General features: G+C 32.5%; 1 protein-coding gene across 1 annotated transcript; it reads right to left on the bottom strand.

Moving 5' to 3' along the window:
- Positions 1-1743: 1743 nt before the first annotated feature.
- Positions 1744-4685, bottom strand: LOC108322695 (auxin efflux carrier component 2). The gene is made up of 6 exons (NM_001329812.1): positions 3314-4685; positions 2834-3110; positions 2651-2736; positions 2378-2535; positions 2207-2283; positions 1744-2023 (listed from the first exon to the last, which is right to left on the bottom strand). Exons 1-6 carry the CDS (start codon positions 4542-4544, stop codon positions 1957-1959), a joined length of 1896 nt encoding a protein of 631 aa, NP_001316741.1. The 5' UTR covers positions 4545-4685; the 3' UTR covers positions 1744-1956.
- Positions 4686-22845: the final 18160 nt, after the last annotated feature.

Raw genomic sequence — 22845 nt, 5'->3', positions numbered from 1 at the left:
CATTTAGGTGAGGGCTCTCGCTGTCATTGGATGCATTATGTTCTCTCCACTGTCTACACAAACTGTTCAAATCCTTATTTTATTCAACAAATGTCTGAAAGGTTCCACCAACTGGGACAACCTTCATGTGCAACACTGCCAATTTCCAATATGTTAGTTTCCACATTGAAAATAACCGAGACAAGACACCCCTTTGGACTTCCACGTGATTAGTGACCAAGACAAAGTGTTAATCTCAAAATAAACTAATACGGAAAACCACTTCTTCTTAATCTACACCATTACGGTGCTTGTATGTTTCTTAAACCCTATCGTGGCACACGCACAGGATGACCTTAATAGTATCATTTCATCAAATTATAAGGAACCTCAGCACATGCCATGTTTCTGATCTAATCTCATTAGTTTCATTAATGGATTTTTCTTGTCATATTTCAAATACAAACCATTCTTTTCATTCCTCTCATAAATTCATCACAATCTACTCGGGATTATGATTTTTAATCAAAATTGTCAGATGACATGGCTCTATGTGCTGTCTGCAATTTCCAAGAAACTCAGCCAAGTAATATGCTCAAATTTAGCGAGCAGACTCCTTTTATTACTTTTTCTTCCAATGAGTATTTAAGTAATAAATTGACGAACATGTACCTAGCTTATTTTTTTATAGATGTAAAAAAGTTAATAAGAATAATGTTAGATCCATAGCATCTATGCTACTCTTTGTATATAGTAGAAGAAATTCTTCACGACTCTGATACTAGCTAGAGTCATAATAAGTATAATTATAACGAAGTTGATTACTTTAATCGCCAAAGTTGTCGGGGCCTATATCATTCATTGCATGCATCATTAACTGTGACATGAATAATGGCTCTCCGAACAAGACAATTCATTGAAACTTTAATAAAATGAAACTGTTGGTATATGTGTCAAACATGTGAAGTTTTCAGTATTTATTATGTTGAACAGGATCCCAACGACAGTAACCAAACTTTTTTGGAAAAGGCAACCATTGGAACGATGCACTGAAGCCACCCTGCTTTTGATCTTCAATCTACTCATCAATTTTACTACTAGTAGTTTATTTATACATAGTACATATATATATATATATATATTTATATATATATATATTTATATGTTCGTTCAGATATAGTAAACAATACTGAAAAAGCCAGCATTACCATGCGTATATAATGCTTTAATCGTATTGATCCTTCCTCGATACATGCAACGTTATATATAATTTTCTCGTAAAACTTATACTAAAAAAATCAGAATATATTCATGTAGTATGTGATGATCAGTATGTATTTATTGCTTGCAAATAGAGTCTATATGCTTTTAGTAATTTGCTGATGAGGAACGTTTCCAAATAAGCAATTTCTGCAATCGTTTGAATCTTCAATTGAAAATATTTTATTAAATTGAAAAGAAAATTTCCTGATCAATGAAGGAATTTGAAAGTCAACTCTCCGAAAATTAAATCCTCAGATACCTAATGTGTTTCTTTTCTGTGCGGTTGAAAGGGAGCATAAATGCTAGCTCATTCAGAAGTTCCCTTGTTTAAAAAGCCGAAAGTGTAATTTTAAAGTTGCCCCACTGATATTAGTGTCCCCAAAAACAACATAAAAAAATTGATCTATCTCGCGTCTCGTAGGTTGTATCTCTTGCTTTCCTACCTAACTAAAAGATTTTTCCATTAACAAATAGAGAGAATTCAGAGTGAGTAAGAAATTTGGAAGAAATCAAACCCAAACTTTCATACGAATCATAAATAATTAATATATATAGCATTCTACTATATACTATATATAATTTCTCTTTCCCTCTCTAACATCTAAAATCAAATATCTTCTACGTTTCTTCATCCACCGCGCTTGAGCGTGGTGACCTTGGCTTTACGTAGTACGTACAGTTACAGCATCATAATTCTCTTCCTCGCAAGATAGATTAGAGTCCAAGCAGCACGTAGTAGAGTATGGTTATGGGCAATGCAATCAGCATTCCAAATATAACCCTGCACAATTTGCAAACTCCTCTTTAATTTATAATCATAAATTTTCTTTACAATCTTCTTAACGCCAATCTTACATTGAAAATTAAAAAAGGGGGGCAATTTTCAAAAAATGAAACATTTATCAGATCAGGAATATTGAAATCATTTATTTAACCAAATAAGAAACATAAAAAAGACACTTACGCAGTACTAAGAATATCTGCATGGAGATTGTATTCTTTGGCAAACACAAAGGGAACGATACCTTGGGGAAGGGCAGCCTGCAATATATAGGCCATATCATAAACAACTTAGAATTATAGACTTTGATTGTAATAGATTGTTGATTAAAGAAAGTTTCATAATTCATTTCACCTGGACAATTGCAACATGCAAAAGAACTCCACGGAGTCCAATGCCTATGGAGGTTGCAGCAATAACCGCTGGACCTGTCAAGAACCTAACAGCCATAGAAAATGCTGCAACAGATTTTCCACAGGCAATGATCTTGGGTTGTAATGCCATGAACAGACCTGATTGCAATTAAGATTCCCATATATAATTTACCCTTTTTTTCAAACAATCGTATATATGATATAGTGCAGACAGAAAGGAGAAAAAAATTAATAAAGGGTTCATAACAGGTACCTAGACTGAACATGGCCATTCCTAGACCAGCATCGGACAGTATTGAGATGGAACCTTTTACAATAGTTGGCATTTCAATGTGCCACCTGCATGCATGCACATGAGCAAAATTAAACGATTTAGAGTGACAGCAACAGCGACAGGTAAACGTTTTTTTCTTTTTACTTTGAAATTCCTGTGTACCTAAATGATACGAGAGACCATGTGAGTCCCAGAAGACTGGAGTAGGTATTGGGATTTCTTATTAGTTTTCTCCAAACCATGATGAGGATGAGTCTTGTCATGACACTAGCCGGTGGCATCTGTTGGTTTTTGTTTGCATTGCCTTCTATGTCCACCTTCTTCTGGCAGGTGTATGGAGATCCACTTGTGGGATATTTCGCTCCCTCATCCATTTCAAGCTCCTTCTCTCCACTCCCTCTACGACCAGGACTCATGTTCTCAATCAATTCTTGAACAGCTGCATACAAAATCGCACATTTAAAATCAATAAACAAATCAGTCCTAGAAGGATGTTTCACTAATCACAAATACCGCCACTTTCTGACAATTTTAAGGATGTTTTCGGTATGCACATATATTTGAAATTTACTGATGAAATGAAAATATTTATATTGTTGTGAGTGTTTGAGATATTTTGATATGTATGATGTTTGGGGTTACCTTTGGAAGCAATAGTTTCGTGTGGAACAGCCTTGGAAGGATCAACTGTTCCAAAGTCGGTAGAGGCAGCTCTGTTAACTGCATGCCTCAAATTCCCCTCAGAAACCGGCGATGCGCTTGAACTCCAAACAAACATGTGTAACTCCTTGTTAGGTGCAGCACTGCCACCAGTGCTATCTTTCTTTTTGAGGCCACCAGCACTTGTGGACCCTGAAAACATTGGATTCGGAGGTGGGTAAGAAGAAACCAAACCTCCATTAAACAACTCTCCACTCATGCTTCTCCCTCCTCTCTTTTTGTGCATCTTCAACATCTCCTCTTCAAAATTAGAAGTCCTTGGTGTTGCCCCCTTGGAAGATTGCAACGAGTAAACATCACCAATACCACTATTACTCTGGAAACTGTTTGTGTAGCCATGCTTTGGACTCGGTGCCTTGCTTGCAAACATGGCATAAAAGTCTGTTTGATTGAAACTAGAAGCTCTTGGGGTTGGTTCTCTTGATGACTGAACGGAATAGATCTCTACCCCAGTGAGATTAGATGCTCTAGGAGTCATAGAAGTTAAATGGGATTTGTTGAAGGAAGATATCATAGAAGAAGCTGCTGATCTCTTAACCACCACATGGAGCTTTCCATCTTCTCCTATCTCAGCATCAGTTTGCAGTGGCTCTCTACCGTTGAGTGAAACAACATCTGAGTCAACCCTGAAGGAGGTGATGGAGCCTGCAGTCTCAGGGAACTGTTCTGTGATGAGGAGTTTGGCACCTCTATATTCAAACAAGAACAACATGAGAGTGTACCATATGACACTTTGCAGCACCACAATTTGAACCATGAGGCTCCCTGAAAAGTCGCCGTACATGGCCTTCAATAGAGGGATCCCCATGACAAGGGTGTTTGGAAGAGTGGAAAGAGAGAACAGGGTGATGGTCCAGTCTAGGCTGCCATGTTTTGTGAAGGTGTTCCATAGAAAGAGAGCACCCAGAATGACAACTTTCTGAAGAGAATCAGCTGCTATGAAGTGGTAGTTCATAGCATAAGGGTCATTGGAGGAGATGAAGTGGAAACTAAGCAGTGGAACTGCAAAGACCGCAACAAAGCGGTTTATACCAGAACATTGATCAGGTGTGAAAATTTTCCACCACCGAACTGAACCATATGCTAATATCATAGCCACGTACAGGGGCACAATAGCCGCGAAAACATCATAAATATCCTTAATGGTTATCATGGTTAACGCAGAGTAGGGTTGTAACTAGGTCAATGTGGACAGAAAGAGAGTTGTGAAAGGTTTTGTAGGGTAGCGTTTAAGCTGGAAAAGAGGGAAACATGACTGAAACTAAGCACCTCTCACACCACAAACAAGGCCAATAGGCTTAAACCTTCACTGGTAGTCCTCTCTTATAGACACGTCTAGGTTGCTAATTTTTTAAAAAGTGCCACCAATATAAAAAGCAAGAAAAGTGTCACCTAGATCAATAATTAATTTGATGCTATTTATTTTATATGATTTCTGAAATGAATAGAGGTGATTCTCCCACAGAACCCAAAAACTGGTTATTTACAGAGAATCGTAAAATATATTTCTTAGAAAGATTAAATCTGGTAATTAAAAAGAAAAGTTCAAGTGGGTTAAATGTAGTGAGAATTAAAGGGTTTTGGATTTTGTACGAAGTGTGTGTGAATTTCATTATATGCCTAACTTAGCGCCATTGTAGTCGTTGATGCACATGTAAATTAGGCCGTATTCAGTGATCTGCGGTAGCAGCAAAGATCTTTGAGAGAGAAGAGTATTTTTTTAATGGTAGTGGGATGTGAAGAAGATTCAGACATAAATGAGCTTAATCCTTTTTGGATGTTACAAAGAAGCCAACGGTTCAATCAGTATGCTGCCAAAAACAAACGAGTTCAAACCATGTGACGAAACATTAAAAAAATATTTTTTTAACAATTTTTTTTTACGATCACTTACGTGCTATCTTATCTTATGATTGATCCATTTTAAATATACTAACCAATAAAACAGTAATATATAATTTATTCTCAAAAAAATTATGGAAAAAAATTGTTAACATCCAAAACATTGCCTGAATGACTTCATTTTACTGTACTTTTGCTGCTTCTCAAAAGTTAGATGCTTTCTATTTCGTTCGGTAACGTGTGTATGTGTGTGTGATCTTATTGTTTTATTGTTTTAATATGATAAAAATCTCATTGCTGAATTTACAATGCTATTATATTATTAGTTGATCAAATATAGTTAGTTTTTATAAATTTTATGTAGGAGATGTCTAACTTTTGTTTGGAGAAGGATATGCTCATATTAATTATAAATATATTTAAACAGGGATATATATTTTGTTTTATGATATATCTTGTAAAGATGTTTTTCTACTTTCTGTGTACACCTTTAAATTATCTTACACCTTCATGCCGAAATGTCAAAAGAACTCGTCTCTCCTAAAACGAATAGGGGCATGCAGATAGTAATAATACAGTAATAATAACAAAACTATTAATTACGTACTAAATAATGCTATTTATATTAAATATTAGGTTTATGGACATTTTTTAAATGTTTGACCCATGAAAATAATTATCAGAAATAATTTATTTAATAATAAAATAGTTTAACTTTTTTTATCTTGCTCGTAATGAAGAAATGACAAAATCGACATGATTTCAGTCATAAGGATAGCGTAACTCGACTATCACTAAATTGACATAATTTCGGCTCTAGTTAAGTCGACATAATATCATCTCTTATATGATATACTAGTGTCGCAATCGGAAAAAAATCGCGACGGGACGACGATCCAAAAAAGATAAATAAATTTTGATTAAAGAGATTGGAGTCGCCACCATAGTTTATTCTGGAAAACTACGAAAAAACCATAAAATGATAAGGCATGGTCTATTAGAACCAGATTCTTGGTTCGGGAGTCGGTTACGTGTAGGGAAGGTATCAACACCCTACAACGCCTGCCTTAAGGCAGTACCTTTAACTAAATACGCAAATATGATGTGGTTTTCAAAATGTTTAACTTTCCCTTAAAATAAAACTCTAAAGAAACAAACAATATTTTTTAGTTTTTTGAGCCCGACAAGGATTGACCTTGCTCCTACGTATTCCCATTCAGAATGAGAAATCAGGGTTCCGTAGTTCATTTAGAAAACTGCTTGAAATTTTGTTTAGGAAATTGTTTGAGAATTTGTTATGGATAAATTTGGATTTTTGGGAGAGTGAACCTGACAAGGACTAGCCTTGCTCCTACGTATCTCCACTTTTGATGGAGAATCAAGGATCACGTAGTTCTAGCAAGAAAGATTGTTTGTTTCCTTGAAAGTGTTGATGTTTTTGGTTTTTTGAAGATTTTATATTTTTTTGGTATTTCTATGTAATATTTAGATTTTTTGCGTAATGAGTACTAGGCTGATGCGTACGATCGCACGAGCACTCACACGGCTTTTTCTTTGTTTTTATTGTTTTGCGTAATGAGCACTAGGCTGATGCGTACGATCGCACGAGCACTCACACGGCTTTTTCCTTATTTTTTATTGTTTTGCGTAATGAGCACTAGGCTGATGCGTACGATCGCACGAGCACTCATACGGCTTTTTTTGTTTTTTTTTATATTTTGGGTAACGAGTACTAGGCTGATGCGTACGATCGCACGAGTACTCATACCGATATTTATTATTACATGTTTTTTAAAGTTTTATATTTTTTTATTAAGAAAGAGAGGTGAGTTGAAATATCTATGACGTAAAAATATCAAAAAGCATAGGATAAAATTGTGGTAGAAAATAGGATAAATTTATAAACTAAAAAATGATCAAAATGAATATAAGTAGAATGAAAAGAAAATGTGTACCTTGTTAAAGATTTGAAAGATGAAGTAAGACTTTACTTGTAATAAGTTGTGAGAAGAGGTAGATTGATGGTGAAGAAGATGAATTTGTAGTAGAAATGTGGTATGGGATTTATTATGTATATAGAGATAGTAAAATGTGAGAGAAAAATGAAGTAGAGTTTTGGGATGGAATGAAGAGATTTTTAGAGAAAAGAGATGGATATTATGTAATTTTGTGTGTGAAGAAAATGTGGGTATTTATAGAGTTAAGGATGAAGAAAGTTGATGAATAAAATAAATATAATAAGTTAGTGGAAAATTTAGATGAAATAAAATATAATAAAAAAAAAGATGAATAGAAAAAGTTAATGTGGAAAATAAGTGAAAGAAATAATATAAAAAGTTGGTGGAGAAATTAGGTATGGAAATTAAGTGAAAGAAATAATATAAAAAGTTGGTGGAGAAAGTAGGTAAAATAAAATATAGTGAATAGTAAAAGTTAATGTGGAAAATAAGTGAAAGAAATAATATAAAAAGTGGGTGGAAAAATAAGGTGGAGAAAAATGGATAATAAAAAATGTTGATGGAGAAGATATAATTAAAAAATGTAAGTGGAATAATTAGAAAAGTTGATATATAAAATTAATATGGAAATGATGTGGAAAAAGTAAATGAAAAAGGTAGATGATGTGGAGGGTGAGGTGGATGGTGAAATGGAGAATGGGGTGTGATAAGAAAAGATGGGTGGTGAGGAAGTAAAAAAAGTGAGATTATTTTGGGCCATTGGATTAAGTGTTTAAAAGAAAATTTAGGGGTGCAAAAAGTAAAATAAATAGTTTTTTTCATTTTGGTTTATTTTTGATTATTTTTTTTTATTATTTTTTTTTTTTGATAAATTATATTTATCCGGACGAAATTGGGTGTTGACAGCTGCCCCTCTTTACTTAGATATTACTGGATAATATGAAAATTTGATATTTTTGTATTATCGGAGTAAAAGCTAAGTAAAGAAAGAAACACTAATTTCGTCTGGATTTCAAAATGGACAATGAACAACAGGAAAGTGAATGAGGTGTCATAACCTCGTGGAGGGTGTCGTAACCCTATGGAAGTGAATGAGGTGTCATAACCTCGTGGAGGGTGATCGTAACCCTGTAGAAGTGAATGAGGTGTCATAACCTCGTGGAGGGTGTCGTAACCCTGTGGAAGTGAATGAGGTGTCGTAACCTCGTGGAGGGTGATCGTAACCCTGTAGAAGTGAATGAGGTGTCGTAACCTCGTGGAGGGTGATCGTAACCCTGTAGAAGTGAATGAGGTGTCGTAACCTCGTGGCGGGTGTCGTAACCCTATGGAAGTGAATGAGGTGTCGTAACCTCGTGGAGAGTGATCGTAACCCTGTAGAAGTGAATGATGACAGAAAGTAAAAATTTATGATTGTTTTGAATTTGAAATTTGGATTTTGTTGAAATTTTGAGATGTTGAAATTTTTTATTTTGATTTTTTTTATTTTGATTTTGATTGATTTTTTTTTTTTGATTTTTTATTTCTTGAGATAGAAATGAGTGTCCATATATATTTTTTTTGAAATGAGAAACATAATTGATGTAAATTTGGAAATTACAGGAGAAAGCTTTGATGCATGTTGATTTTTTTTGTCTTTTTGAAAGAAGAAGATTTGATGAATATTCACGAAAATAAATTCAAAGTTGATGAAAATATGTACATGATATTGACTCTGATGTTTTTTTTTTTGAAAGTTTTGAAATCAATAAACAAAGTGTTGCATTTTTGTACAAGTATTTGGATTTTGAAACCTCGATATGCAAAAGAAACATGGTTGATGTAAATTTTGAAATTTGGAGAAGAAAACTTTGATGCATGTTGAATTTTTTTGTCTTTTTGAAGAAAGAAGATTTGATGTAATTTTGAAATTGGAGGAGAAAACGTTGATGCAATTTGATGTTTTTTTTTTTTGAAGATTTGATGAACATTCATGAAAATGTGTACATGATGTTGACTCTTGATCCGTGATGGAAGATTATGAAACTATGACACTTTTTACTGAGTCAAGTTGTTTTTCTTTGAAATCATCCGGTCTATGAAGATTTAGACTTTTATCATTTTTTTTTGGATGTCAAATTCTAAAGTTAAATGTTCAAAATGAAGCTTTTGTGCTGGATATTTCTTGGTGAAATACTAGCGTGTACATGCTTGATGTCAAGGGTTGGGACAAATATGTGGAAGGATTTGGAAGGTACCGGGTTGGCTACTTGGGCCTCTTACTCCTTAAAACAGTTACACATGCCAATGTAAGGTAGTAGATACTCAGAAGCTACTCCAGTTTGGGGCATGGTAAAAAGATAGGTATGGACAAATGTATCTGTGAGTTGCGAGGGAATAAGTCATGAATCAGGGAGTGAGAATATCATGTGAGATTTACAAATTGCCCCAATTTTGGTGGTGATGGATTTATGAAATTCAGGGCGAACCAAAATCATGCGAGGCCCAACAAGGGATGCCCCAGTCTTTGTATGAGCTTTGAATATTCAGATGAAAAAATTTGAGATTTAACAAAGTTGCTCAATATTTTGAATGGGCCAAAAACACATGAAATTCATAAAGTTGCCCAAAATTGCCCCCTAGTTTGGGAATCGGGGGAAGAGTTTGAATGGGATATGGATTTGAGATGGATATGGAAATGATTGGCTTGAAAGGATTGCCCCAATTAGCTTGATTTTCCTTTGTATAATCTTGATCAATAGGGAGTTCCCTTCTTCCGAGGACAATTGTTTTCATCATCATTTTTTTTTACAACTGCATTGTTAGTCATTTTTGTCTTGTCTAAAAATTAAGCTTTATGAAAATTTAAGCAACCATTATTCAATTTGTGTGGACTTTTATTGGGCTTGTAATGTGGCTTGGGCTGAAGGGTATTGAAAGAAATGATATAAAGGCTCAAATAAATTTTTGTGGGTTATTTGAAACAAAAGTTACCATCTGCACCTTGTATCAGTCATTCGTCAACACTGTTGACTTTCTTTGCTAATTTGCAAATTTCACTCTTTGTTTGTCATCACTTTGTGATTCTTTCCGTTTTACTTCAATTTTGAGGAATTCTCTTCATTTGATCACTAAGTGCGTTCCTTTGCAATTTGAGTTGACTTCTACTGTGATGGTAACCCTTGTTTGGGTAAAATTTGAAAAGAAATTTCTTATTGGCTCAAATTTGGTATCAAAGGATATATTTTTGTTTTTTTTTTTTGGATGAAGAAAGATGGCCACACATCATTTCAAATTTTGGTTGTTTCATTTTCGAAAGATTAATTAGGAGACAAGACTAAACGATCTCAACAGGAGTCATTTTTTACTGCCCTTTTTTCTTTTTTTTTTATAACGGATTTCAGGATCTCCCAAATGAAAGCCAGTAAAGGTAATGGAAAATCTGCCCCAGTGTAAAACTTGGTGTTTATTATTTGGGCTCAAGAACATGATTGAGCCAATCTCTTGGTATAGCGAGGGCTGAAGGATGATGTTTCCAAGCAATGCACACACAGATATCTCTTAAGAATATGTGACTTAAACATTTGACTACAGGAGATTATGACATCCATTACATTTTTTTGAAATCTCATAAAATGGATGATTTGCATCGAAAACAATTTACTCAACTTTTGCGTTTTGTTTTTATGCATGAAGAAGAGTAAAATGAAATGACAATGATGATGCTAGTTGAAAAAACAGATTTTTTTTTTGGCGTTGTTTTTGTTTTTTTTTTTTTTTTTTTTTTTTGAAAATTGGGCTTTTGCGGACCAGCCTAGAAACTGGACCTTGCGGGCCGATATGGGAAATAGGCTTTGTGAGCCATTGGGAAAATTGGGATTTCTTGGCCAATGGAAACTGGGACCTACGGGTCAGCATGGAAGCTGGGCTTTGCAAGCCAGTATGGGAAATGGGCTTTGAGAGCTATTGTGGAAATTGAGATTTCTCAGCCAATGTGGAAACTAGGCCTTGCGGGTCAGCATAGAAGCTGGGCTTTGCAAGCCAGTATGGGAAATGGGCTTTGAGAGATATTGTGGAAATTGGGATTTCTCAGCCAATGTGGAATCTGGGCCTTGCGGGTCAGCATGGAAGTTGGGCTTTGCAAGCCAGTATGAGAAATGGGTTTTCTGGGCCAATGTGGAATCTGAGATTTTTCGGCCAATGTGGAAACTGGGCCTTGCGAACCAGCATGGAAACTGGGCTTTGCAAGCCAGTATAGGAAATGGGCTTTCTGGGCCAATGTGGAATCTGAGATTTTTCGGCCAATGTGGAAACTGGGCCTTGCGAACCAGCATGGAAACTGGGCTTTGCAAGCCAGTATAGGAAATGGGCTTTTCTGGGCCAATTTGAAAATTGAGATTTTTCGACCAATGTGGAAACTGGGCTTTTTTAATTCTTATTTTTTTTTTGACAACAAATTCCAAGAAAATCATGCTGATAATTTGGAAGACTGTACTAAAACACATTGTTAACAATTTGTATCTTTCACACTTATGCTGTTTTTTTTATTTGACAAATATATTACTGAAGGAAAATTATGCAATTTACGGAAAGAAATCTTTTTGTATTTTTTTTTTTGACAGAGAAGGACAATTGGACTCAATGGGCTCCGAACCGATCTTTTTTTTTTACTTTCCGACATGGGAAAATCCAGATCGGATCGGACCTGAGGAGAAGTAACATAGAAGGAAGTTGGACTTACCAGGCACATTGACCCAATGTATCAGATGACCTGAGCCGTTGAACTTGACACAAGAAGATGACAAAGAAAACATTTTTTTTTCATTTTTCATAGTTTATGGAACAAGCTAAAAGAAATTCATTTTTTTAATTTTTTTGTTATGAGAGGATCTCACAAGATTGAACTAGAGGAAATTTTGCAACACAACTAGACTCAATGGGCCCAACATTATTCTTTTTACAACCATGACAAAATCTTCAGACAAAGGTCTGAATTCCTTTATTTTTTATTTTTTTGCACAAATACTTATCCACACAAATGAAAAGGGAAAATTTGAATTGAAAACATAAAATCTACATAAACATGCATTTTTTATTTTTCAGAAATTCAGATGCACTGGTTCAAGAGAAACCACATATGACAAGGGGGCCTAATGGGCTCAAAAACTGTTCATCTTTCATTTTAAGATTTTCACTACAAATTCAAAGAAAATGACAACTTGGAAGATTGTACTCTAAAGACATTGTTGAAAATTTGCACTTCAATACTTTTTTGAGATTTTTGGATTGACTTTTATTTTACAAGGCTACAAAGAAAACTAGGTCAAACTTGGACCTGAAGAAAAATCGAACCAAATGCAAAGCAGTCTGAGCTTAACGGGCCAGACGTACCCAAATGTGAGTGCGACACAAGGAATTGAAAATATTTTCATTTTTTTTTGTTTTAAAGTGAAGTTTGACATTATGTGAAAATTATGAAACATGATGAGGGAAATATTTTTTTATTTTATTTTATTTTATTTTTTTGAGAAAACAAAACTAAGGAAAACATTACACTGAAAATGGGCCCAGATGGGCTCAACGATAACTATTCCTACTATCACACTGAAAAAATTGAAATCTAACTTGAATGTTTTTTTTTGACAAATCTCAGAATGATACATCATTTAACAGCAAAAATGTGAAAACTAAATATTTTTGACATATTTTCAAAAGAAGTAGACTCGAGAGAAAACCACGAAGGCCATTGGGCCTAATGGGCTCGAGTACTGTTTTTTTTTTCAGATTTTTTTCTTTTAACTACAAATTCAAAGAAAATCACACAGGACAATTTGAACAAATGTACAAAACATCATTCAACAGCAAAAATGTGAAAACAAAATATTTTTGACATATTTTCAAAAGAAGTTGACTCAAGAGAAAACCACGAAGGCCAATGGGCCTAATGGGCTCGAGCACTGTTCCTTATTATTTTTTTTAGATTTTCAAAATGTAGAAGAAGAAGGGATAAAAACAAAATGGTGTTATGTGAAATTACAAATATGCCAAAATAATTCTTCACTTCAGAAGAATTAGGTTCAAAGAAGGTTAACCTGACAAATGAGGCCCAATGAACCTGAAAAATGTCCTTTATCATGCAAATAAAAAACAATTTTGAACACTTCAAATTTTACATCACTCCATTTATTACTTTTTGAAAATTTTCTATTTATCACATTTTTTATATTTTGTTTTATTATTTTTTTGTGAAATCGGATCATCCAAGAAGTCTTGTATTGGGCCGGATCAACCCGACAAAACCCTACCCGTTTTCAGATTTTCAAAATTATTATTATTTTTTTTTTAAAAAAACTCAGAAAGAAGTCAGACCGACACCAGACGGTTGCAGCGACCGGAACTGTAGCCACAGTGGATTTGCTCAGCTATAAAACGGGTATCCCTTCGGCGTCTGAGCGGCATTTTCCCGATCTCGCTCTCTCTCTATCCTTCTCTTTCTCCCTCTTCTCTCTCTTCTCTCTCTTCCTTGAGCGTCTGGATTTCTGCGAGGAGCCTCTGCCCCCGTGTGCTTTCGGAGGCGTTCGACTCCTGCGACCAGCTTCTGCAAGCCCTTCTGCTTCCAGGTAAGTCCTCTTAATCCTCTTTCTTTCCTTTAAGTCTTCTTTTTCGTTCTTCCTTTTTCCTTCTTCCCTCTTTCACCTTTCTGTTCTTCTTTCGATCTTTCCCTCTCTCTCTTTTTTCGTTTTTTTTCCTTTATGCTTTCTGTTTTATTTTTTACTCTCTAGCTTTCTGCTTCTGCTTTTCTTTTATGCTTTCGCTTTCCAGTTTTGCTTTCCTTTCCCTCTCCCCTTTATGTTTTTTCTTTTTTTGCTTTCCTTTCCCGCAAGCTCTTCTATTCTTCCTTTTGATTTGTCTGCTTTTATTTCCGTCTCGCCTTTCTCTGCATTTCCTTCTGAATCTTCTTTCTTCCTCTTTTTTTTAAATTTTCAAAACATAAAACACTTAAAAACATAACTGTCTTAAACTTAAGGGGTATATAGGCTGGAAACCAGACGTTAATCTCCCTTCGATTGAAGGTATGGCAGAGACAATCGGGTAGAACAACGCCACGTACCCCATAAAAACAGAAAACTTAAAAAGAGAATTTTATTTGTATGAACCGGACATGGACAATATGGACAGAAGATTTTACTTGTATGAACTCGACATGGACAATATGGACATAGATCCGTTTAGGAACCTTCTGCAAGGACCGTGAAACAGATCCAAGACCAGACACTAAAATAACAAAGACTGACCGGACAAAATAAACTAAAGGGAAACAAAAACGAATAAAGAAAACACTGAAAATACTTTTTGTTTTATGCTTTTGATATGTTTTTGTTCTTTTTATTTTATATTTTTTTTTGTTTCAGAAAATTTAGAGAGGAAAGATGAGCGAGATGGAGATGGATAGGTACACCAGTCAGCGGTGGCGACCTACTGACGATCAGGTCAAAATGATGACCAATATCTACAACCATGGGGTCACACACCCAAGCAGAGCGTAAGTCGTCGAGATTGCATCTCGACTAAGGGTTTTCGCAGAAGCCACCGAATACAACGTGCACTGCTGGTTCAACAACCACGGCAATCGGATCAGGCGTTGGCAAGCGGAGATGGACCCCACTGGCACCCTCTTCTCGCAACTGCCACTATACATGTATGGTAAGCATTCTGATCACCTCCATCCCTTTTTTTCTTTTTTTGTTTCAATTTTTTTTTCTTCTTCTATTATTAACACAATTTTTTTTTTTTTGAAGAATATGGCTGGGTAATTATGAGGGCGCCGAGGCTGCTGGACTTGTTCCCCGTTCCGATCATCATCGACGACGACAGGGACGAACGCCAAATCCCTCTACCCATGCCCCTCGCATTCCGAACCAGAGCTCCCTCGACGGAGCTCTCTCTTAGACCACCGCAACCAGCTCGGGAATTTTTTCGTTGAAATTGTTTTTATTTTATTTTTATTATTTTTTTTTTGGTCTGTAATATTAACGATCAACATTGATCGAACTCTAAACATCCTTTATTTGCTTTTGTTTTTTTTATTTTTATTTTTATTTTCTTTCTTTGTTTTTTTTTTACGGTCAGTGGTCGAACTTGGATGAATTTCGTAATATGTATGTTTAATGTTTCCTTTATTATTATGTGTTTTTTTTTTTTGTATTTTTGTTGTTTGAGATCTAACAAGTTTTGTGCAGACTTTCTTCTTACAAAACTCGAGAATACCGGCAGAAGACAAGAACTCCATAGATCTGCAAACATATTTTTTTGTTTTTTTTTTTGTAATTTTCTTTCTTAATTATTTATTTTTTTGTAATTTGGTTTTTATGTTTCGGCCTCCTGAAGGCCTTTATTTGTAGTAATGCAAAATTAAATGTATATTTTTTTTGTTTTACGTACATGTTCAAAAATATACACAAATTAATTTACACATATTATGCAATCTGGGTTCATGGAACTCTTCTCAAAATTTTCCTCTGCTTTTACTTGGTCCGAAAGAAAAACAATTAATTTATCATTGAATTTGAAAAAACATCTGAATAATCACGTATAAAATTGTTCAAGATTTTAAAAATGCTTCAACATTTTTTTTTGGTAAACAGACATGAACACGAATTTGCCCCTAATCTGGAAAAGCTTATGCACCCAGAGACTAAAAATTGACCAATATGAACTCACAGACAGACGCGGAAATATGCCCCTTCACAAACATGACTTGAATGGATGTAAATGGAAAATCAGATTGACACTTAACGACCATGAAAATAAATAACACATGTTAATGAGAGCCAAAATAGGCTTAGACAGAGAGAGGTTTAAAAACAAAAAATTAGGCTTGACGTGGCTGGATTAGAATACGGACACGATAACGATTTGGACAGTGTTTAGGCTTAGGCACAGATGATGGGCCGAACATGACAAGGTTTAGGTTAAGACAGGGAGATTAAGACTGACAGTGGATTACGATTTGGGCTTCAACAGGATAAACAAGGTTTAAGATAATAAACGTTTCTGCACCTAAAACATGAAGAAAGGGAACCAGTATGACAAATACATCGGATGACAAAGGAATATGGGGTACAAACTGAGAAAATGCCCCTGACACGGTGAACAAACTATAAATTTGATGGACTCTTGAAAAGTGATGATCATTGAGAAAACAATCCAAAAATGGCCCACAAGCAAATCTATTAACACTTTTTTTTTAGGGCAACTTATTACACATTTAAACATTTTCCTCTGAGTTAAAAAACTTTAGAGAACAAACAACCAATCTATAATGTGTGCGAATTTTATTAAATTTGTGAAATAACTAAAAATGGATTGAATTACTTAAAAAATTGTTGACAAAATTTCATCTAAATATGCTTCATTTTTTTAAATATTTTTCGATAACATTTTCTTTGCATTGCAAAAATCAAAATAATGTCCTCGTTCAAAGTAATTTGAAATATTTTCTATTATTTTTTTTTATGCCCTTTTTTTTTATTTTTGACCCTAAACTGGATTACAAAAGATGATATAATTTCCAGTAGCAGAGGAATATATTTTCAATCATTTCAAATTATCATCATTTATTTTCCAGATGGTTTAATGAAAAACAAAATTCAGCCGTGACTAATTTTCACGAATTATTTTAACAAAACTGGAACATTTTTTTTCATTTTCTTTTAATAAAATCACTACCAAAAGACGATACAATTTTACAAAACAAGTTCGCACATAAATCGTGGTTGTTTTATTTCTAAACATCTTAAATTACAAGAAAAATTTACAAAACATTGCCCCTATTTTTATTTTTTATTTACTTTGGTGAGAATTGCTTGCGATCATTTACGAATAAAACCCCTTATCTGATGATTCCTCTCTTACAAACGAAAATGGGCGATGGATCAGTGGTCAAACGATGATCTTGAACATTTTCATATCATGAAAGCCGGATGAACATTTCAAATCAATGATAAAATTGAATTGAACGATTGGACCAAAAAATCTTTGTTTTGCTTCAAAAGCATTTTTTATTTGACAATTTTATTGTTATTTTCTTGAGAATTATTCCATGAACTCGATAACAAGATAAATGCGAAACAAAATACATATGAATCAGAACATATACATTTTTATTGCTCTTAAATTTTTTTACGTTTTTTTTTTAGGTACATTTATTTGTTGTATACAAAGAAAAGATGAAAAAGAAATGACAAAACGATCTCCCTTTCGTGTCTTAATCGAAGGATGATACTTAAAGTTCTAAGACCACATACATGCACTCACCAGGATGGCTTCCTAATTCTTAAATCAAGGCCACCAGAGCTATGGCTCTTTCCACTGTCTCTCCACAACAGTCAGAGTAATCAACTAGATGTGGAGACACAAATGAAGAGAACAGACTCTAGCTGGAGTTCTCACGATAGCCAGACAGGAAGTACATCCCAGAGTGACACCGCTACACAACCCCTCTATTTCTAAGTTGCACTCAGACCCGGGTATAGGGCCTCACTCATGATATGCATATTGTGTGGAGGGAGATTATATTGTAAAACAACAATTGCAAAAATAAACACAGATAAGTAGAAACAATTATTTCAAACATAAATAAAAAGTAAAAGAAACTCATATGCAATTATTCCAAATATTAAACATAGATAAAGACAAAGGGAATAAAAACATAAAGAAAAACCACATCGAATTCGCTTATCTAATTAAATGGCCTGACTCTCTGACGTCCCCAGTGGAGTCGCCATCTGTCGCAACCGGAAAAAAATCGCGACGGGACGACGATCCAAAAAAGATAAATAAATTTTGATTAAAGAGATTGGAGTCGCCACCATAGTTTATTCTGGAAAACTACGAAAAAACCATAAAATGATAAGGCATGGTCTATTAGAACCAGATTCTTGGTTCGGGAGTCGGTTACGTGTAGGGAAGGTATCAACACCCTACAACGCCTGCCTTAAGGCAGTACCTTTAACTAAATACGCAAATATGATGTGGTTTTCAAAATGTTTAACTTTCCCTTAAAATAAAACTCTAAAGAAACAAACAATATTTTTTAGTTTTTTGAGCCCGACAAGGATTGACCTTGCTCCTACGTATTCCCATTCAGAATGAGAAATCAGGGTTCCGTAGTTCATTTAGAAAACTGCTTGAAATTTTGTTTAGGAAATTGTTTGAGAATTTGTTATGGATAAATTTGGATTTTTGGGAGAGTGAACCTGACAAGGACTAGCCTTGCTCCTACGTATCTCCACTTTTGATGGAGAATCAAGGATCATGTAGTTCTAGCAAGAAAGATTGTTTGTTTCCTTGAAAGTGTTGATGTTTTTGGTTTTTTGAAGATTTTATATTTTTTTGGTATTTCTATGTAATATTTAGATTTTTTGCGTAATGAGTACTAGGCTGATGCGTACGATCGCACGAGCACTCACACGGCTTTTTCTTTGTTTTTATTGTTTTGCGTAATGAGCACTAGGCTGATGCGTACGATCGCACGAGCACTCACACGGCTTTTTCCTTATTTTTTATTGTTTTGCGTAATGAGCACTAGGCTGGCTGATGCGTACGATCGCACGAGCACTCATACGGCTTTTTTTGTTTTTTTTTATATTTTGGGTAACGAGTACTAGGCTGATGCGTACGATCGCACGAGTACTCATACCGATATTTATTATTACATGTTTTTTAAAGTTTTATATTTTTTTATTAAGAAAGAGAGGTGAGTTGAAATATCTATGACGTAAAAATATCAAAAAGCATAGGATAAAATTGTGGTAGAAAATAGGATAAATTTATAAACTAAAAAATGATCAAAATGAATATAAGTAGAATGAAAAGAAAATGTGTACCTTGTTAAAGATTTGAAAGATGAAGTAAGACTTTACTTGTAATAAGTTGTGAGAAGAGATAGATTGATGGTGAAGAAGATGAATTTGTAGTAGAAATGTGGTATGGGATTTATTATGTATATAGAGATAGTAAAATGTGAGAGAAAAATGAAGTAGAGTTTTGGGATGGAATGAAGAGATTTTTAGAGAAAAGAGATGGATATTATGTAATTTTGTGTGTGAAGAAAATGTGGGTATTTATAGAGTTAAGGATGAAGAAAGTTGATGAATAAAATAAATATAATAAGTTAGTGGAAAATTTAGATGAAATAAAATATAATAAAAAAAAAGATGAATAGAAAAAGTTAATGTGGAAAATAAGTGAAAGAAATAATATAAAAAGTTGGTGGAGAAATTAGGTATGGAAATTAAGTGAAAGAAATAATATAAAAAGTTGGTGGAGAAAGTAGGTAAAATAAAATATAGTGAATAGTAAAAGTTAATGTGGAAAATAAGTGAAAGAAATAATATAAAAAGTGGGTGGAAAAATAAGGTGGAGAAAAATGGATAATAAAAAATGTTGATGGAGAAGATATAATTAAAAAATGTAAGTGGAATAATTAGAAAAGTTGATATATAAAATTAATATGGAAATGATGTGGAAAAAGTAAATGAAAAAGGTAGATGATGTGGAGGGTGAGGTGGATGGTGAAATGGAGAATGGGGTGTGATAAGAAAAGATGGGTGGTGAGGAAGTAAAAAAAGTGAGATTATTTTGGGCCATTGGATTAAGTGTTTAAAAGAAAATTTAGGGGTGCAAAAAGTAAAATAAATAGTTTTTTTCATTTTGGTTTATTTTTGATTATTTTTTTTTATTATTATTTTTTTTTTGATAAATTATATTTATCCGGACGAAATTGGGTGTTGACAACTAGGAATAAGAGCATGCATGCTACATTTATTAAGACTGAAAATGATCTCAGTATATTTAACTAAAGTGATATTTGAACACAACTTTTTAAGGTCTTAAGATACCACTACAGATCAAGATGATCTCATATATATACATTTATTAAACCAAATGTCAATATAATTTCAAATATATTATAAATTCATCTTCTAAAATTAAGTTAGACTTACACTAAAAAAACACGTGATCTTATTATCAAATCATTTGATAATTTTTTCTATAAAATAGTATTTTCTTAACAAATCATTTATAGTTAATTAAATGTTTAATAGCCTATTTTTTTTTTCAGTTTTATTAAATAATGTCAATTCAGTCCCTTATTTTAAAAGTATGTAAAATTAGTTTCCTTTAATAAATTTTGTTAATGTCGTCTCTTCTCTTAAATAGCATAATCGATATTAACTTTTTCTTTCTCCTTCTTCTACTTTTTAAAATTTTTCTAAACACAACAATATTTTCTATTTATTAAATATATTTTAAATCTAAAAATCAAATTGTATTGATTCATCGTATTGTTATCAGCTTAATATGAAAAACTATTTTTTTTATGAGTACTATTGTTTTGACAATCCGTTGGTGGTGTCAAAAAAATATTTTTCTTTTTTAAATATGAAAAAAAGTTAAAAACTAAAATATAAGAAATATATTATGTTTTTCAACTATTAAATCATTAACGGAAAAAATCTTAAATTTTTTCGGTTGTCTAACCTGGAATAAAATTAAAAAATATATATATACAGTAGCCATAAATATTCAAATACTTATTTATGTAAATATAAAGGTTGATTAAACTAACAAATACAAAAATTATACTATAAATATGTTTGAACAAGCTTTTCTATAAATATTTGTAGGATAAAAGAGTAATATTATCTTTTATATAAAATAATTTACAAAACGATTTTATTATTTTAAATTCTTTTAGGTTATGTATAAACTAGTTTTATTTAATAAAAGCTATTTTTATTTTCTCCTTTAGAAGTATTAATTAATGAAAATGCTTATCCAAACATATCTCATACAATACTAAGTTCTCATTTGTAAGAACTAACTTAAATATAAGTTTTACTCTAAAAACAGTATAACTTTAAGGTAGGTCATTAATTTGACTTAAAATTAAGTCAAACACAATTTCATGATGTTAAAATCAATTTAAATTATTTATATTTTTCATATATGAAATGTAAACTATACTTAAATCATTAAACACATATATAAATAATTTTTGTTAGAATAATATACCATTAAATACTTCAATAAATTACTTAAGGCTGTTTTAACTTAACCATATCATTTAATTTCAAGACTGATTTATAGAATTGTGTTAAATATTGAAAAAAAAAATATTGTTGACAATAGTATTAAGTATTAAATATTCAAATCTAATGTTACTCATAGCAAAGAATATTTATGCTCTATAAGAAAAAACAAATATGATTATGATTTTGACAAGACTAAATTAAGTTTTAAGTAAATTATAAATTTGATAATTTTAATTGAGTTGTTATTGAATAACAGAATATTTTAGACAAAGAAATCTTTAAACATTTAATAAAATTAAAAATATTTTAAATTTGTGATACTTAAAACTTAATTAAATATTTTAAAAAAGTCAAATTAAGTTTAATATAAAATTAAGAAAGATACAATATTTTTCTAACAAAAACTCTGTAGGATTAAATAATTACTGTTGATAAGAGAACAATTTGATTTTTAAATTTAAAATGTATTTAACAAATAGAAAATGCTTGTTGTATTAAGAGGAATTCAGATGAACATAAGAAAGAGAAAGAAAAGGTTAATAGTGTTTATGCGTATTTAACGAAGGTATGACGTTGACACAAAATTCACAACTAGGAAGAAAATAGGCTATTAAATCTTAATTAAACTTTATTAAAACCTGTAAAACGAAACAAAATATCTTTAAAGAAAAAAATAACCCTTAACAAATTGTAATTTTAAATAAATATCAGTAAATTTTGTATACTTTTTTTCTAAAAGCGTGTTGGTCGATTTCTTTTCGCCATATTCAACGGACTAACTCATTAGGATTAAGACGTTAGTTAATTAATTAATTAGACGCATTAAATTTATCCTAAATTTGTATGTTTTCAAAATTACTTCCAATATATTTATTTATTTCAAATACTTTTATTCGTCTTAATTTTTTTAATATTTCTCATTTTTTATTTTAAAAATGAACTTTTATTGACATATTTCTTTTTGCTTTTCATTTGTTATGCAAACGAACAGACAAACTAAAATTCAAAAGCACTCTTTGTAAAAAAAATAAAAATGAATAAACTTTCAAAATAATGGTTGAAAAAAGAAAATCATTTTTTTTCATATAACATTCTACAGTGTACTCTCATCCCAAAACCTCTTGAAATGGCATACCCCCTAATTGAAAATATTTTTTTCCTATAAACTATAGAATTTATGTATGCTTAAATTGATTTATTTTGTATAAAAAGATCATTCGTACTAAGAAAATTTCTTTATTTATTTTGTTTAAAGATACAGTTTTTCTAATAATACAAATTGTGTCTTGCCGTTAAAATGTAATAATTTGTCACTCTGTCCTTAGAAACATTTAAAACAGCCGTATATCTCTCTCTCAAATAAAATTATTAATACCACTGTATACCAAATACTCAGACTTAAAATCAATTATTAAACTAAAACAATCTCACGCTAATTAATTTATATGTTTCGTACATTATTGAAACCAAGATAAATCACACGTTCAAAACCTTATGTTAGAGACTGTTTAGATTAAAAAAAAAATAGAAGAAGTTCTAGGAGTATCTATTTAAAAATATCTATGCTTCAATAAATAAA

This window comes from Vigna angularis, chromosome 1, assembly GCF_016808095.1.
Source record: "Vigna angularis cultivar LongXiaoDou No.4 chromosome 1, ASM1680809v1, whole genome shotgun sequence".
Lineage (NCBI taxonomy): Eukaryota > Viridiplantae > Streptophyta > Magnoliopsida > Fabales > Fabaceae > Vigna > Vigna angularis.
This window is presented reverse-complemented; position numbering and strand designations above follow the sequence as displayed.

Excerpts from the sequence above, each read along its gene's own strand:
- LOC108322695 (NM_001329812.1), bottom strand. The coding sequence starts at position 4,544 with ATGATAACCATTAAGGATATTTATGATGTTTTCGCGGCTATTGTGCCC. Across the intron at positions 2,536-2,650 it reads AATGGCCATGTTCAGTCTAG|GTCTGTTCATGGCATTACAA; the intron begins GTACCTGTTATG and ends AATTGCAATCAG. Across the intron at positions 2,024-2,206 it reads GCAGATATTCTTAGTACTGC|GGTTATATTTGGAATGCTGA; the intron begins GTAAGTGTCTTT and ends CAAATTGTGCAG.